Source organism: Alosa sapidissima, chromosome 18 (assembly GCF_018492685.1).
Source record: "Alosa sapidissima isolate fAloSap1 chromosome 18, fAloSap1.pri, whole genome shotgun sequence".
Taxonomy (NCBI): Eukaryota; Metazoa; Chordata; class Actinopteri; order Clupeiformes; family Clupeidae; genus Alosa; species Alosa sapidissima.
In genome coordinates this window covers 165083-182500 of record NC_055974.1, presented here as the reverse complement: position 1 = coordinate 182500, position 17418 = coordinate 165083, and the positions used below count along the sequence as shown (strand labels likewise).

Below are 17418 nucleotides of genomic sequence, written 5' to 3'. Positions count from 1 at the left end.
TCCCTGTGTGAGAGACATATGCTAGTTCTTGTTGCTCTAAAACATCTGTAATAATTATATCCTCGCCCCGTTGTCAGCACAACTGTTAAAATGCTCTGGCAGTGGCAGGAATTGAATGTGCTTAGTGTGCACGCATGCACATACACACACTCACACACACCTGGAAACATGAAAAAACAGGCATCAATAGTGATTCTCTTATAAGTCAAATATACATGACTCATGACTATAGCAGAAACATGAATCTTTAAAAGGACTTTGAAGGTTTTGGAGACACACATACAAAGGGAGAGCGCCTCAGCCGACTATTATAAATAAATGAGAAAATACAAGACTATAGCCCTGCATCAGAACAATAGCAAAGCCATAGGCCTACAGAATAATCATACAGTATTATACAGTATATATAATAGTCATACAAAAAAAAATATTTTTGGTTTTGTTTTGTTTCCTCTGTAAGTAACTATATTACAGCTTATATATAACCATGTTCAACAACACAGCAACCTAGGACATAGAAACCTCATTTCTGTAATAACAATGGTAATGCAGGTGACCATATTTCCCTTGATGAGGGAGAATATACGTGGAATTTCTTATTTCTTGTTTGAATGTGCCCTATTTCCTCTGCTTTAAGGGTAAATAAAATTATTGTGTTTTCCATTTAGTTTTAAGAGCAGGAAGTGTGCCACAATGTGTTAAGGTAATTCACAGATGTTGGCTTATGAAAAGCTATAGTCCGTTTGTGGTCTGGCAATTTGAATTTCATAATTATACTCTCCTCTCCCCTATCTGCCATCTCATTCTTTCTCTGCCTCTCTCTTGCCCCTCCTCCTCTCTGTCAGGAAACCGCGTTGTGATGGGGAAGAATCACGTGTTCAGGTTTAACCACCCAGAACAGGCTCGTCTGGAGCGAGAGCGCAGTGCCACCCAAGACCAGCAGGGGGAGCCAGCTGACTGGAACTATGCCCAGAAAGAGCTGCTAGAGAAACAAGGGATTGACATTAAACTAGAGATGGAGAAGAGGTGAGAGAGAGAAGAAGAGAAAAAGGGGGAGACATTGGAGTGAGTGGAGATAAAAAAAAAGCCATAGCCATAGGTTATCACTCATCACTGTTTAGGAGCTCTTCTTTTCGTTACCAGCAATGGCTGAATCCGAACGCGTTAGACCGGCTCCCACAGTATGCTAAGCTGAAGTATCGGCTAATTTCAGCTTTCACATGATTGTGTCTTCTTTATAATAACAATTATTTTCTAAAAATAGACTTTTAAAAATCATGATATATTGTGATTGCACAGTACCGAAATATACAGTATATTGTAGTATGGATGTGAGAAGGGTAGAGAAACGGAACCATGAAATGCTAGAAAGATGCTTTCTAACATAGATAGATAGATAGATAGATAGATAGATAGATAGATACTTTATTGATCCCCAAGGGGAAATTCAGGGGGTCTCAGTAGCATACAGACATCTCACACAACATGCACTTACAGCAGAAATGGTAAATATAAGTATAAGTATAAGCATATATATATATAACATTATATTTCTAACAGCAGGAGTTCATACAGAACATTAATAATGAACCTGACTATTAGTGCTATGTGCTCTTTTGCAGCTGTGGGGTAGAACTGAATGTAGTTTATTGAGACTCCTTGTGTTTTAATTTGTATAACATGCCATGCGCTTTGCAATGTGTCAATACAGTCCTGCACTAACTAATGCTAATTTAATGAACTGGGCAAAACATTTTGTGAATTTAACACCACACTGCAACACACAACCCTACACGCAAGCACTGGTGGGTCAGTGCACAGTTCATGAATTCATCTATAGTGGCACTGTTTCCTTGAAACTTATCATAGCAAATTATAAATGTCAAACCCTCATTTAAAGTCAGCTTGGTTGTGTTAAATAAAACACTATAAATCATTTAACTGATTTCAGCTACATTGCGCTGACATGTGTAAATTAATTGGCAAATATTGATATTGCTGTCTGTTCTCATTGCATGGTTTCTGCAGCATAGTATCCGTATGTACAGTAGTGTGCATTGCAGATTGAAATTAGTGCCCTTAATCAGTTAGAAACATATTTATTTTGAACACTTTCTTCAAAATAAATAGTAATAGTAATAGTAAAATCATTTCTTTCCTCTGTGGTGGTTTTCAGAATTTAGTATTTTTAAATGAGTGTTCTCCCCCTTTCTGCTCATCAGGCTACAGGATGTGGAGAATCAGTACCGGAAAGAGAAGGAGGAGGCGGATCTACTGCTAGAGCAGCAGAGACTGGTTAGTGTGTCGCCATGCCCATCTCTTTTTTTGAGCAACACGCCAAGGGGTGTAGCAATTAACGACCAAAGGAGGGGTCTGGCGTGTTGTCTAAAAATCGCTATCGTACACTACCTAAAACGCATTATGCCATTGACCAACAGAAACCTGAGGCCTATTGCACAAAAGCAGAATTAAGACATCCGGGATAAGTTACTGAGCTGCGCTCAATGAATCCAAAACACGATTGTACAGGCTTAATTGGTTGCACAACGAGCAAGCAAGGATGAGCAGACACAGATCCATCAAGCCAGGTGAAACCTATCCCGGATAAGTGCGCGCTCACGCCTCCCTCAAATAGACCCCGCCACCGATCACAGATTTACTGATTCACCATGGCAACTAGAGCGGCTTCATTGCTTCTTCTACGGTGTGAAGTAGGTAGATAGCCTTCTCACAACAGCAACAAACAGCAACACCTCTGTTAAGGAGAATATTGCAACTAGTTCCGCGACCACCACGCGTGAAATGGTTAGGCACTCCCATGACGTCACATTGTCGCATGACAGGTCGGGAATGGCGAGTATGTAAAAGTTAATTAATGATCACAAACGTTTAAATAATGACAGTGGGTCTAGGTATATGTGATAACAATGTGTAGTTGGCAGTGGAAAAATTATTGGTTTCCGTTTGTGGTGACTGCTGACTGAGTTAAGGGATGAGATTAAATAGATCCTGGAACTTAGCCTGGTCTGGAGCAGGCTAGCTCCACAGAATAAATCGCCATGGTAACTTATACCATAACATATCCTGCTGCCCCCTATCCCGCGTTTGTGCAACTGGATCACGGATAAATTGAGCCAGGATAACCAAGATATCCCGGCTTAATCCCTTATCCTAGTTTTGTGCAACGGGCCCCTGGTCAGAAGTCCATGGCGAGTTGTTTATGTTATTTTAAGGGCGCATTATCAACAGTGATATGGGTGGGTGCACAACGCATGCTTCTTTCATCCATGAACGCGCGCACCAGCGCACATCCATGCAAAACATTACAAATTACACTATTACAATGGGAACATAATTAGAATAAAGATATTCCGAAATACATCCCACAATGAGTAGTTATTCACCATCATTTGCAAATTGGTAATGACGGATAAAAGTGATTAGGCGAGAGGCAAATATGAAGCACAGCTGAAGACGCACTGTCAGCTAGCTAGCAGCAACTCCTCTGTAGGACAAAGTCTTCTTCTTCTTATTATTATTATTATTACAGTGCATGAAAATGGACTGTACTGTTCTTCCTAGGCTTCTTCTTTTTCTTTTTCTTCTTCTTCTTCTTCTAACACAGTTAATGCAGCTTCAACCGCTTAACGTAGAAACTTCATTCAAACTATGTTACGTAGGTCTGACTTAGGACATCTGGGCTTTGTATTTTTCATCTTTGTAACTTTTATACTTTTTAAACTATTAATTAAAAACTACTGAAAATTTCCCAGGTTTCTCTTGGTCAGTGGCTTAATGCGTTTTAGGTGATGTACAATAGCGAATTTTTGACAATGCACTAGGCCACTCCCTAGGTTGTTAGGAGTTTTATGCCATGCCCCAGGGTGCAAAATAGGGGCCATGAGTTGTTCTGTTGGAGAGAGGTCACTATTGGTTTTTATATTGTTCATATCACTATTTGCATCAGCCACGACTAAAAGACTTGCGTTAATATCAAACATGTTTGATATTGTCGTAACGCCAAAAATAGAAAAAGACTGACTCCAACCGACTTACAACCGTTAAGATTGGCACCGTACACTAAACAATCTAGTTAACGGGAGTGTGCCGCGACTCCTGTACAACTCCCATGATTTCTGTCCAACTTTGGAAATTTAGTCGCTGGCTATGAAATTGTAAGGCCGGCATTAATTGCAACTTGTGTCTCAGTCCCTATCTTGGGTATGTGGTATACAAGCATGCGTATATAGGACTAAACATCTTCAGAAAATAGAAATGGAATGGGAATGGATTTTTGTGGTGTTTACACATTGTGTTTTTGTGTGATATTCTGTGGATCTCTTTCTCCCTCTCATCTTCAGTCTGTCTTTCTATTTCTTTATGTGTGTGTGTGTGTGTGTAGTATGCTGACTCAGATAGTGGTGACGACTCTGATAAGCGCTCCTGTGAGGAAAGCTGGAGGCTAATTTCATCCCTCAGAGAGAAACTACCAGCTAACAAGGTGACACACAAACACACACACACACACACACACACACACACACACACACACACATACACACACACATGCACACAAACTAATTACTAAGACCCTTGGTAGGAGCTCCCATCTGATTTATGTAACCAAGTTAGTACTCATTTACTGTTCCAAAATTTGACAGAGAGAAAAAGTGACAGGCATAAACACAAACAGACACACACACACACACACACACACACACACACACACACACACACTGACATGCGAGTATACGGAAAAAGAGTTATACCAGCTGAGAAAACAAATGAAGAGCCATTCAAAAAACTGAATCATACAGGCTGGCACACACTGGAATACACACACACACACACACACACACACACACACAAACACAAACACAAACACACTCATACACACTCAAACTCCTCTTTCCACAAAACCCACTCGTTCTAAACCCCGTCACCCTTGGCTCACAAACCGTATACGTTCAGTATGAAAGAAACTTACTCCACCCTCTCTCCTCCCTCAATCACACTCATTTTAATATGCTAACTAGAAGGCCGATCGAGAGCACAGACCTCCGAGAAGACAAAATGGCCTATCCCACAATATTAATAAGAATGAAAACTCATTTGTGGAGCCATCCGTTCTCGAACCGAAATCATCAATTAAAAAAGTTTATTTCTAGCGAATGCAAAGTAGAAGTGCTGACGAAATGGCAAGAATCTTACGTCTTTATTATCTGTAATTCATCAATGTCTTGTATGTGGAGCGCTTTGGGTTGCACTCTGTGCATGTTAAATGTGCTATACTAAATAAAACTGACTAGACTTGACTTAATAATAATAAGTAATTAATAACAGAAAAACAGTAGTGGCAGAGCGTGGCAATGGCTAGTAGAGTCAGAGACCGTGGCAGATTCATTGGTCAGTCTGCAAGTAGATGACAGGGTTCGCATAATGGAGTTTGGTGTGCATTTGAATCATTACAAAATAACTGCATTAATTAAAAAGTCATTAAATCAATCGTTTCCAAGTAAGAGACCATGCATTGCACACCCGAAGTAGAATAAACAAAGTTGATCCAGGCCACCTTTCCACAACATTACAATTTCTAGATCGTAATTCCTATAATGCACACAAGTGTGACAACAATGCAAATGCTTAATCGAGGAAAGTCAAAGTAGCCTATGCAGTCAATAACACTATAGGAAATAGCTTCATTTCACACATATTAGGCCTGTAATTCAACATTTGACACGTCTGATATGTTTAATGTTCTAAAGATGTCAAATAGCCCGTTATAGTTACCAAATTGATAGTCAAAGACCACATTACATCCTGTCTGTCTACTGCATTAGACCCACTCCAGTTTGCTTATAGGTCTAACAGGTCTACAGATGATGCTGTAGCTTTGGCCTTGAATACTGCTCTCTCTCACTTGGATCAGAACAACACATACGTACGATCAGAACAACACATACGTACGGATGCTCTTTATCGACTTCAGCTCCGCCTTCAACACCATAGTACCATCTAGGCTCATCATGAAACTACAAGTCCTGAACATCAGTCCCTCCATGTGCAGCTGGATACTAAACATCACCTCCTCCAGTCTAACACTCAGCACTGGTGCTCCACAGGCTTGTGTGCTAAGCCCCCTGTTGTACTCACTGTTCACATATGATTGTGCAGCCACTGACCGCTCCAACACCATCATTACGTTTGCTGATGACACCACCATAATTGGCTGCATCAAGAATGGTGATGAGTGTGCCTACAGAGCAGAGGTGGCAACAATGACATCTTGGTGTCAGGATAAAAGTCTGCTGCTCAATGTAACAAAAACCAAGGAGCTGAGAGTGGATTACAGACGGCTACAGGGAGAAGAACACGCACCCATTCACATTGGGAGTGCAGCTGTTGAGAGAGTCAAAAGCTTCAGATTCCTAGGTTTAAACATCAGTGAGGATCTGAGCTGGACACACCATATTGGTGTTGTCACAAAGACAGCTAGACAGCGGCTCTTCTTTCTGCGGCGTCTGCGGAAATTTGGCATGGACTACAAAAAATTTGACCAACCTTTACCGCTGTACAATAGAGAGCCTTCTGACTGGTGGCATAACAACATGTTATGGTAACAGCACTGCCCAGGATCGAAAATCGCTACAAAGAGTTGTCAGAGCAGCACAGCACATTACAAGGACTGAGTTACCATCCATCCAGGACCTCTACAGCCAGTGCTGCAGAAGAAAGGCAAACTGTATCGTTTCTGACCCCAGTCGTCCCAGCCACTGTCTTTTCACCCTCCTGCCTTCTGGCAGACGATACAAGAGCATAAGGACCCGTACCAGCAGATACAGGGATAGTTTCTACCCGCAAGTCATCAGGATGCTGAACCATCCTTGAAAATCCCCACATAATGGCACTTAGTTTTTTGGATTTTGTTTTACCCTCTTCTTCCTTCTCTCTCCATCCTATTTTTATAGTGTTTTTTTTATTTATTCTTGTTGAATGGACACCTGAGCACAAGGAATTTCAATGCTGATAAATGCTTATTTATGAGTACATGATAATAAACTTGAACTTGAACTTGTTTTCCTTAATGTTTTTAGAACAGTACTTTTTAGAACGGTTTACTGTTTTATTTATTTGTAATGTGTTATTTTGTAAGTTGCTTTTGAAAAACCGTAAGCATACTTAACCCCCCTTCTCCAACAGGTGCAGTCCATTGTGAAACGAGTGGGTCTGCCAAGCAGTGGGAAGCGCCGCCAGCCCCTCCGCGTCTACCAAATCCCCCAGCGCCGGCGCATCTGCAAGGACCCGCAGCGCGTCACCGCTGATGACCTACGTCTGCAAGCAGTTAAGGAGATCTGTTACGAGGTGGCACTGGGTGACTTTCGGCACTCGCGGCGCGAGGTAGAGGCTTTGGCTCTGGTCAAGATGCGTGAGCTGGGCCGTCTGTATAACCGACGTGAGGCGGCTGAGCCTGACAGCTGGCAGGCGGTGGCTGAGGACGTATGGAACACTGTGGGCATGGGCGAGAACGCTAACACCACCGTCAATATTGCGGCAGTTGAGATGGGCGGAGAGGGAGGAGGAGGAGGAGGAGGAGGTGGGAAGGGGGAGGAGGTGAGAGGAGGTGGTGTTGTTGGTGGTGGTGGTGGTGGCGGTGGAGGAGGGGATTTGGGCGACCTGAAGGCGCACATCAATAAGCTGACGGACATCCTGCAGGAGGTGAAGCTGCAGAACAACATGAAGGACGAGGAGATCAAAGCCCTCAGAGACCGCATGATCAAGATGGAGAGTATCATACCGCTGCAGGTACACACACACACCCACCCACACACTCACCCATACATCCACATGCACACACACACACACACAATACATATTACGCACACATACACGCAGAAAAAAAATAAGACACATTAACACTGTATGCGTGGTTACTTTGTGTGTGTGACTCAGGATGATGGCTCTCCAGAAGACATGGATGACAAGGAGGCAGGTGACAGCGGTGACGACCCTTTGGGCGGAATGGAGCCCGGGGAGGGGACAGGGCGTGTGACCAAGCTGATGGAAGAGGACCCAGCGTTCCGCCGTGGGCGCCTGCGCTGGCTGCGCCAGGAGCAGCAGCGTCTGCACAACCTGCAGCAGCAGCAGATCACCAAGAAGCTCAGACGCAGCAGTAGCGGAGCCGGCATCGGTGCCATCACTGCCAGCGGGCAGGAGGTGGGCGCCGTGGTCCACCTGCCAGGCACGGGGCGCTTTATCCCGCCGCAGGAGTGCAAGCTCAAGTTCCCCTTCAAGAGCAACCCACAGCACCGGCTCTCCTGGCCCCACTCGCTTACCGAGAATGAGAACGACAGAGAGAGGGAGGCAGGAGAAGGAGGAGGAGAAGGGGATGAAGAGGGTGGAGGCAGGAAAAGTGGAACTAGTCCCTCCCCGCCGCTGCCTGCACTGGCTGCACACGCTGCCCCATTCGTCCCGGGCACTGGCGCACCTCTGTTACCCCTGCCTTTCCAGATGACTGCCCACGTGCCCATCATCATGGGCCCGCATCGCATGCGCAACCCCTCACCAAGCCGTGGGCCCTGGCAACCACAACAACAGCAGCAGCAGCGTAACTACAGCAACGGGAACTACAGCAATGGGAACTATAGTAATGGTCACTTGGGAAACCATCAGCAACACCACCAGCAGCAGCACTTCCAGCAGCAACAGCCCAGGCGCTACCGACGCAACTCTCTTGACAGCTCCGTTGCCCAAGGCAACCCTGGTCATTATGGCAACCATAACGGCAACCACAGCAGTCACCAGCAGGGAGGCGGGAGAGGTGGCAATGGTGCACGGTACCGACGTCCATCTCCCAGCCCTGGCGAGAGAGACAGGGGTGGCAGTGGTGGTGGAGATGGGTACTATGGCAACCAGCGTAGGCCACAGGGTGGTCAGTGCTACCAGCAGTACCCTTTTGCGCCCCCATTCAACCATGGACGAGGAGCCCCAGGAGATTGGGGGCCTAAGGCACAGGGCTACAGCACACCACCCCGCATGAGACGACAGAACAGTGCTCCAGACCTGAAGCAGAGCAGAGAGACCCCTGTCTGAGTGTGTGTGTGTGTGTGTGTGTGTGTGTGTGTGTGTGTGTGTGTCTGTGTGCTTGTATGTGTGGGGATGTGACACAGATAACAACACTCTCATATCTTCCTGCTATTTGTTCATTACAACTTTGGTGATGTTCGCTCATTTGACTAGCCAACAGTGTGTGGCTGTATGTATTTGTGTGTGTGTGTGTGTGTGTATGTACGTTTGTGTGGGTGTTTTTCCTGATTAACCCTCACTCATGTCTGCTTCTGCTGGATCGTACAGGAAATGATGTGAGCTGGTGGTTGTGTGATGTATGTCCTGTTTGGGACAGGCTCTGTTCTAACGCACAAACACGAGTCAGCAATGAGTGTGCTATTTTGGCATGCCTCACCAAATAACTCGACTTGTTGTGTTCAAGAATATACATACCTCTCAATGTTATTGCAATAGACATGTTATTCTCTTTTTGTTTGTGGTAGATATGTCTGTGTTTGTGTGGGTGCATACATGTTTGTCGAATGGTTAAGCTACTGATAATCCCAAAGAAATACATCCTAGTTGATAAGGAGTTGCTGACATTGGTTTTGAGCGTAGGTGTGTATGAATTGTGTTTGTGTGTGTGTGTGTCTGCCTGTTCTAACAGGATTAAGTACAGTACCTCCTTTATGTTTCAGGAGAAGTTTGAGTCAGTGTGAGGAATGCAGGAGTACAGGAGAAGGATGTGCAGAGAGAAAGATTCAAAGATGTGGACTGAGGCGGAGAGTTAAAAATTTAGGGAGAAAGCAGAAATAGGAACATAGATTTGTTTTCAGTCGAAAGCACCTTATGTTTGTTCATCACTACAACACTCTCAAGAGTCATGTTTATGCCTCCCCTTTGCTGTTCAACATTACTTCATATTTTAAAGGTGTTTCTCTTTTGCTGTATTGAACATCTTATATTATGATGAATTCATTTTTGGACATTTATTTTGCAGTTTGTTCTGCACCTCACCTGCAGATACTATAGGTCACAAAAGGAACAGTGGTGTGAGACTTTATTCTCATGTTTTACTTTGTTTTTTTGAAGTATGTGTGGGTGTGCTGTGCAGAGACTGATTTCTTTTATCTATTGAGAAGTTACACACTTGTGAATTGTGACATGTTTTAGATTGTGCTAGTTTTTTTTTTTTTTGGGGGGGGGGGGGTGATTTTATGTTAAAACATGCAGTTGCCATGAAAATAATGCAGTATTTCTGTTTGGGTGTTCATGGCAACTGTTAAAGGAAGACACATTGATAAGACTGAGTGGGACACCGGTACCGGATCCAGCGGTAGAGGAAAGAAGAAAGTGAGAGAGAGAGAGAGAGAGAGAGAGAGAGAGTAAAAAAGAGTACATAATGAATGGGAGAGAGAAATTGACAGAAAGTGTTAATTTGAAAGTAGTACTGGATGCTATTGAGAACAGTTTGTCCAAGGCCAGACTTTTAACAGATTATTGAACGTAAAATTCCTGGTTGGAGTTTCAAGCGGGCACTTTTAAAGGGACGACTTTGAAAGCCCTGTCTCTGGTGCACAGATGCCATTTTATGCTGAGGACACTGAGGCCTTGTCCCTTGTCCTAAAAATTGTCAGATTTGTCTTCATGCATTTTCGAAGGCTCACCATGTTCTATTGCTGAACAGCAAGGACAATGCGACACCAGTGCTCTGGAAGGGAGACGCAGAAGTGAAGCTGTTTAATCAGCCAACTGCGCTCCCGGCCAATGACATCACCAGTCTAGTGATGCTGTTGTGCAGTCAAAGAGCCATAGGGATATGTCAGTATGACAACAAATAAAAAAAAGATTGTGGAGAACGAGCGACAGAACTAAACAGGACTAAAAAGTCGGGGTAGGGGGTGCAGTGGGCCAGTGTAAAGTTGGCCTCTGCCTGGTTCCTTAATCCCCTCGACACACCAACATGAATGCCCCAGTGGCATATTGCCTACAGTTGTCATAATGACAGCTTGTGCTTATGTGTGTGACTGTGTGCGTGTGTTTATTTTTTAAAAACTTGATACTTAACAGTTAGCTGTAGGACAATCTGTGTGTGTGTGTGTGTGTGTGTGTGCGTGTGTATATATCTGTCTGCCCTCTTATGGTTATCTTGCGCCAACTTGTGCCTTTGAATTGCCTCTTGATCTCTGATGTGTGTTTAATCCCCTACTAAAGATGAACTATACATTGCCTTTGACTTTTTGTTTTCTATTTTATTATTAAAGAAATGCTGCTCCTCACCCCTGCTTTGTGCAAGCATAAGTGTGTGTGTGTGTGTGTGTGTGTGTGTGTGTGTGTGTGAAAGAGAGAGAGAAAAAGAAGAGTGGGAATGACCGATGCTACTCTGCCCTGCAAATGTAGTGACTTATGTCCACTGGTGGAGCCTTGTCTGTTCCACTGTGCTGTTAAGAGTTTGTTTTTGTCACCCCAGCCTGGATCAGAAGAGCTGTTGAAGCAGAACTAGGAACTACTTCAAGATAGATCCAGAACTTTTTTGTGATTTAGGCCTGGGGTGATGTTTGGACTCCTGCTGGGATACTCCTGGCGTGGTGGTTTTGTCTTTTCATTTCTTTAGTTCTTTCATTTCTTCCTTTGATTCCTGGGTGTTGAAAGATGGAAGTAACAAAAGGAAAAGTTTGTGATAATCTGTGGTTGAACATGCAAAACAAGTCAATAAAGGTCAAAAAGTGAAAAAAATAAATAAATAAATATGTGTTTGTGTGTGTGCACATGTGTGTGAGGAGGAAGAGAATAAATTATATTCACACATACAGTAAGACATGCTCTAAAACTCTTTAGATACGGATTTTTCCAAAACGTTAATGGGAGAAATGAATGTGAAATTTACTTCCGGAAACTAAGCTTTCTCGGAGGAGGGGTGGGACTGTGATGCTCTATTTCACCCAGTCCATAATTCTCAAGATATGAGTATAAAAGGCTAATAACACAGTTGCTACTTTTACCAGTCTGTGTGCATTCATCCAACAAGAAAGTAACCTGCTTTGGCAAGACCTCACATGCTACATCAAAAACTTCACACTTACGTAGTGTTTTGAAATACATCGGCCCTGGTTGGAGGGGATAATTGGGGTAGTGAATCTGTTGTGCAAAGACCATGCTATAATGTACCATTCCCTCATAGCTACAAGGTATGTGTGAACTCTAACCCAGCAGGGAAGTTTGTTTTTGAATCCTTACAAAGTTGCTGATAGTGTGTACGTTCTACTCTAGCTTTCTCCAGATGTTCAGTGGCCAGATGATGTTGCTCTTCCTTCTCTGAATCTGCCTTATAATGTAGCCTGATTGGAAGTAGGTAACAGAACAGTAGCTGTTCTGTTGCAGCGTCTCCTCATTCGCAAAACTGCATGACAGTAAAAACACTCTCCTTCTAGTATTTTTTTTTTCCTCCATGTTTTTTTTTCCGTCACTTCAGGGGCTCCATACATTAAAGTGTGACAAACATGCAAAAAAAAAGAAGAGGGCAAACACTTTTTCACACCACTGTGTGTGTTTATAGTTATAGTTATAATACGATTTGTTATGTACTGTACGATACGATTAGTTATGTACTGTAGGCAACAAAATACATAAAACTATTATTTTCAATGGTAATGTTCATAGTTATTATTGTACATAGATGTTGCCAAGCTATAGTTAGTTAGTGAAGTTATATTCATTTTGAATAGACTTTAGACTTTGCATTCTGCCTGTCATTTACATTAGGGCCATTATCAGTGTTTCAAAGAGAAACTGTCATTCTTTCTTCAGCACTGTTGCAAAGTTGAGAAAATGGCAAGTGAGAAAAATGACTTGTCATGGGATACAGTTGGGGGCATTAGAGGAAACTTAAATGTCTGATAATTCTCTATCTCTCTCACACAGAGAGACAGTAACACACACACACAAAAACACATCCTGTCTTTGCCTGAGAGTACACACACACATCTTCCTTGGCTAGTGTCTCTTCTGAACAACGGACAGCCCTGATCTCCTGTGAAAGTCCCAAAGGTATGTGTTTATTAAAAGCCTTTTAATGCTTATACATTGCACACATGCACTTGTATCTATATTTCATCTATATTTTATTTAATTGTTAGCTGAAGGATGCAATGTGGATACTTGCTTTAAAAAAGCACAGCACCTGATCCATATTATTTGTTTTACTATCAACATCCTTCGGAAAGTATTAATATTCACTTGTTCAAGAGGACCTGATTAGTTTCCAATATCTCCTGGAATACGTCAAGACCAGGGAAATGACTTAATGGATCAAAAAAGCATGTTTATCTAAGCTGATCAGAATTTTATACATGAAAAATAAACTGACAGAAAGACTATTTATATTCCTATAAACTTCCAAGTTGTTTATGTTATGTGTGTACCATGCCATCTTTAAGCAATACCCACTCTCTTGGAGTAAAAATACACATAATCATTAGCACAGACAGTGAAGTCCACATACAACTGTTCAATAGATGATTAGTCGGTCCATGTTATACGTTGAAAAGTATTAATGTTATGACAAAAAAAAAAACTGAGAATTTGAGCATGTTCCCTTTGCCTTTTACTCCTTCAGTCAGAATGAGAATACTCCTTGTCACCCTCCTTTTCCTCCCATCCCTGATGGCATATAGTTGCCACAGCGACCGAAACAAGGACCACCGCCCTCGTGTGAGCTGCCTGGGTAAAAGCCTGTCCTCTATTCCTGCAGCAATAGACCGAAGCACAGAGGTTCTGGTATTATCCCAGAACCTGTTTAAGACCCTGAAATGGGTTGCCTATGTGGGTTTCCCAGGTCTGCATGAGTTGGACCTCAGGCACAACCACATCAGCACACTAGAGAGTTCAGGTTTGTTTTTTCTGTGTCTTTCTCTCACTGCCTTTCTCATTTAGCTGTACTTTTGCTCAAGACAAACTGTGTATTTACCACAAAACAGTGGCTACTTTTGTATTCCTATTTTTTTATTGAAACATTTCTGTTGAAATATTTACCCCATGGCCAACCTGCGGTTTCTATCTCTCTCTTATCCATATCTTTCTCTGTCTCTACCTTAGGCACTGTCCTGGGTAATCTCTCTGTGTTGCAACTTTCCAATAATCTGCTGGTAGGGGTGGGGGAGAGGGCGTTTGTGAGCGCCCCCCAGCTGCGAGAGCTGTTCCTACGGGAAAACCGGCTGTGCTCACTCCATGCCAGCTCCTTTAGTGGTCTACCCATCCTGGAGGTGCTGGATCTATCCCGAAACCAGCTCACCACGCTTCCCCCGGACCTCCTGACCCAGATCTCATCCACTACTCTCAAAACACTGGACCTGGAGGACAATCGGATCCTGCTGATGCCCCACAACTGGTTCAGCTCCAAGCCAGAGCTGCCATACGTCTTCCTGTCCAAGAATCCCTGGCGCTGCTTTTGCGACGTGGGCTACCTGCAGATATACCTGGACGACCAGGCTCACAATGTTTACTTTCACACAAACCCCCAAAGCACTAATCCCCTCCAAGACATCGAGAACAATGCGGAAAGTGTTGTGTGTGCCAGCCCACCCTCACTGGCAAAACGCCCGATCATCGACCTGACTGAGGAGGACTATTGTGATTCCGCTCTGCTCTCAGAGGCCACTGCTCCACCTGTAAGGTTTGGGGATGTGGACAGGTTAGATATAGATAAGGATGCAATGGACATGTCCAGCACTGCTCAAACGACCACAATAGTTGACCCAAAGACTAACATCTTCACTGCAACCAAAACCAGCACTACTCTATCAACTATTGAGATAAGGACTACAAGATCTCCTACAACGACAACCAGCACTACTCTAACAACTGTTGACCTAAGAACTACAAGATCACCTACAACCACAACCAGCACTACTCAAACAGCCTCAGCAGTTGACCTAAGGACTACAAGATCTCCTACAACCACAACCAGCACTACTCAAACAGCCTCAACAGTTGACCTAAGGACTACAATGTCTCCTACAACCATGACTCCAGCCACACCATCCACTGCAGTTAAACATCCCATCACAACACCATTCTCTGTCCTGGCTTCAACTTTAAGAGGAAGAATTATGATATGGACTAGAAGGTGGATGGTGAGCTGGACAGAGAGCTGGACTGTCCAACATGCATGGTCAGAATTCTCCCCACTCACCTATCCAGAGCTGACAACACCTAACTGGCCCAGTACCCTACCTCCAGATCCTAGCACAACATCTGTGGTCCTCACCACCACCACCAGAGCTTCCACCACAGACCCCACCACCACTCTCCCCTCTACTCCAGCTTCAACCACCACCTCTGCCATACACTCCATCTTTGCTGGGTCTCATGGGGAGCGAGCAGGGGCCATAATCTGGTGCACGTGGCTATTTGCCGGGCTGCTCCTGCTGTGTCTTCTCTCTGCTTTAAGCAGCTGCCTGCTTGGCCTAGGTCTGGCATGGGCCTACCTCACCCTCTACCGCCCACTATCCAAGAAAGTTGCCAATGTTGCGAATGGCCAAGCCCAGGTCCGCCCTTTGGATTACCGCACCAAAGCTGGTTCAGATGGGCTGAGCGGATATGGGATAGCACATGCACCTGTGGATGCGTCAGGCGGCGTGCAGGCAACATTCCGCTCTGTTCTGTTCATTGCAAAGGGAAGCGAGGGAAAGGAGGTGGAAGAAAAGGAGAAGGGGAACAAGAAAGAGGGGGATGACAATGAAAAGGAAAAAGATCACAGAGAGGGAGAGAGAGATGGAGGGGCAGCAGTTGCCAGGACACAACTAGGGATTACCGATGTGGGAACAGGGGTGGCAGTCGTGAAATGTAGAAACCACGAAAGAGAAGCGATAAGGGGGTCGGAGGGTAAAGAAGTGTTCCGGAAGACTCTGTACCGAGTGTTCAGCCGGGAGGAAGAGATAGAGGGATGGAGGGAGGTGGAGGAGCACTGGGAGGAGAGACAAGTGGTGAAAGATGGAGGGGGAGGGGGGGACAACAGGAAGAGTATAAGCGTGATGGGAGGAGTGGGTGTGGAGAGAAAGACACGCTACAGCCTGGTCTTGAGAGAGGAGAAAGTGGAGGGTGGACACGGGACACAGGAGAGAGGGATGGAGTGGCTGGTAGGAGAATGGGAGATGGGGGGAATAGGGGAAGGGATGAGTGAAAGACAATGGGCATCCCTTATTAGTGGGATGGGGGAGGAAGGGCCTCTTGTTACAGCCCTATCACCAAAAGAGGACATTTGAACTGTTACTGATGTTACTGTTACAGTGTCTGAAGTGGAATCCCCTCTGATTTCTAGAATAATAGCATGAATGAAGTTGTAGTTGTAATACAAATACAATGGAAAGGTAAGGTAAAGGATTAGTAAAACACAATTGGTCATGGTAGTGGATTAATTTTAGATTAGTAGGTTAGTGGTTTTTGTGTCTATAAATTCACGTGTGCTTCACAGACTTGCACAAATTTTAACACAGTAAATGTCACACCTGCCCAGAGAGATCGTTCAGGACTTCAGACTGATCTGTATTTCCAGAGCTCTACAGATGGTTGTTTTTGCAAAGAGTGTCACCATTGCTCATGGACTTAGGGTAGGTTCACACCGCAAGTCTTAATGCTCAATTCAGATTTTTTGCTTAAATTCAGTTTTTTGTGAGGCTGTTCACATTGTTTTTATTGAATGTGGCCAATATAAGATTCCTACCCCAATGACAGCTGGTAATTGATCCTGAACTGACCCACATACGCAAAACAACAACAAACGAACACATGCACAGCACGCAGCTAACCCAACTGACTGGCTACCTTGTACTTCGTAGCTCTCTTTCATTTTCACTGAATGATGCGATGACACAACAGAGAGCATGCTACCAACTCTGATGCTCCAGTGAAATATTTGGAATTCTGTCAGCGCAAAATTCTGATGAATGTCAATCAAGAACATAAAAGTCACATGAACTCTGATGTTGCATTGCAAAACATCAGACCTGTATCAGATTTAGACCACATATGGAAGAGGCCCAAATCAGAATTGAAAAAGTCAGATGTCATGTGACTTTACATAATAGACCAGTGTGGTCTGTACCAAACTGTGGTCCATGGACCACTAGTGGTCTGTGAGGGTACTGCAGGTTGTCCGTGGAAAAGCAAAATAAAATTTAAAATAATATTCATTTTTTACCAAGGAATTCCCATAAAAAATAAGATGGAGAGGAACATGAGGAGCTTATAGGCGGAAGTTTCAGTTTAAAAAGTTGCCTGATCAGTGATCAGTGCTGCTGCTACCACCACACGCACCACGCAGGAGGGGCCAACATTTAGCTAATAAATAGTAGCTTTACTGCAAACTGCTTTTCA

General features: G+C 44.0%; 2 protein-coding genes across 3 annotated transcripts in view; both read left to right on the top strand.

The window, feature by feature from the left end:
- The window catches only part of si:ch73-375g18.1 (kinesin-like protein KIF1C), a 60084-nt gene extending 49643 nt beyond the window's left edge, over positions 1-10441 (top strand). For both annotated transcript variants that reach the window (XM_042069412.1, XM_042069411.1), the window contains exons 19-23: positions 846-1026; positions 2223-2295; positions 4403-4501; positions 7201-7803; positions 7951-10441. In XM_042069412.1, the coding sequence (XP_041925346.1) occupies positions 846-1026; positions 2223-2295; positions 4403-4501; positions 7201-7803; positions 7951-9090 (2096 nt within the window). In that variant the 3' untranslated portion in view covers positions 9091-10441. The remainder of the gene's footprint in view (positions 1-845; positions 1027-2222; positions 2296-4402; positions 4502-7200; positions 7804-7950) is intronic.
- Positions 10442-12209: 1768 nt separating this feature from the next.
- On the top strand, positions 12210-16307 carry LOC121690182 (platelet glycoprotein Ib alpha chain). The gene is made up of 4 exons (XM_042070604.1): positions 12210-12233; positions 12967-13092; positions 13661-13933; positions 14140-16307. Exons 3-4 carry the CDS (start codon positions 13666-13668, stop codon positions 16305-16307), a joined length of 2436 nt encoding a protein of 811 aa, XP_041926538.1. The 5' UTR covers positions 12210-12233; positions 12967-13092; positions 13661-13665.
- The last annotated feature ends 1111 nt before the right edge of the window (positions 16308-17418 follow it).

Bases quoted from the DNA above. Each gene is read 5' to 3' on its own strand.
- LOC121690182 (XM_042070604.1), top strand. From the start codon at position 13,666: ATGAGAATACTCCTTGTCACCCTCCTTTTCCTCCCATCCCTGATGGCA. The intron at 13,934-14,139 runs GTTTGTTTTTTC...TCTCTACCTTAG, and splicing joins CAGCACACTAGAGAGTTCAG to GCACTGTCCTGGGTAATCTC.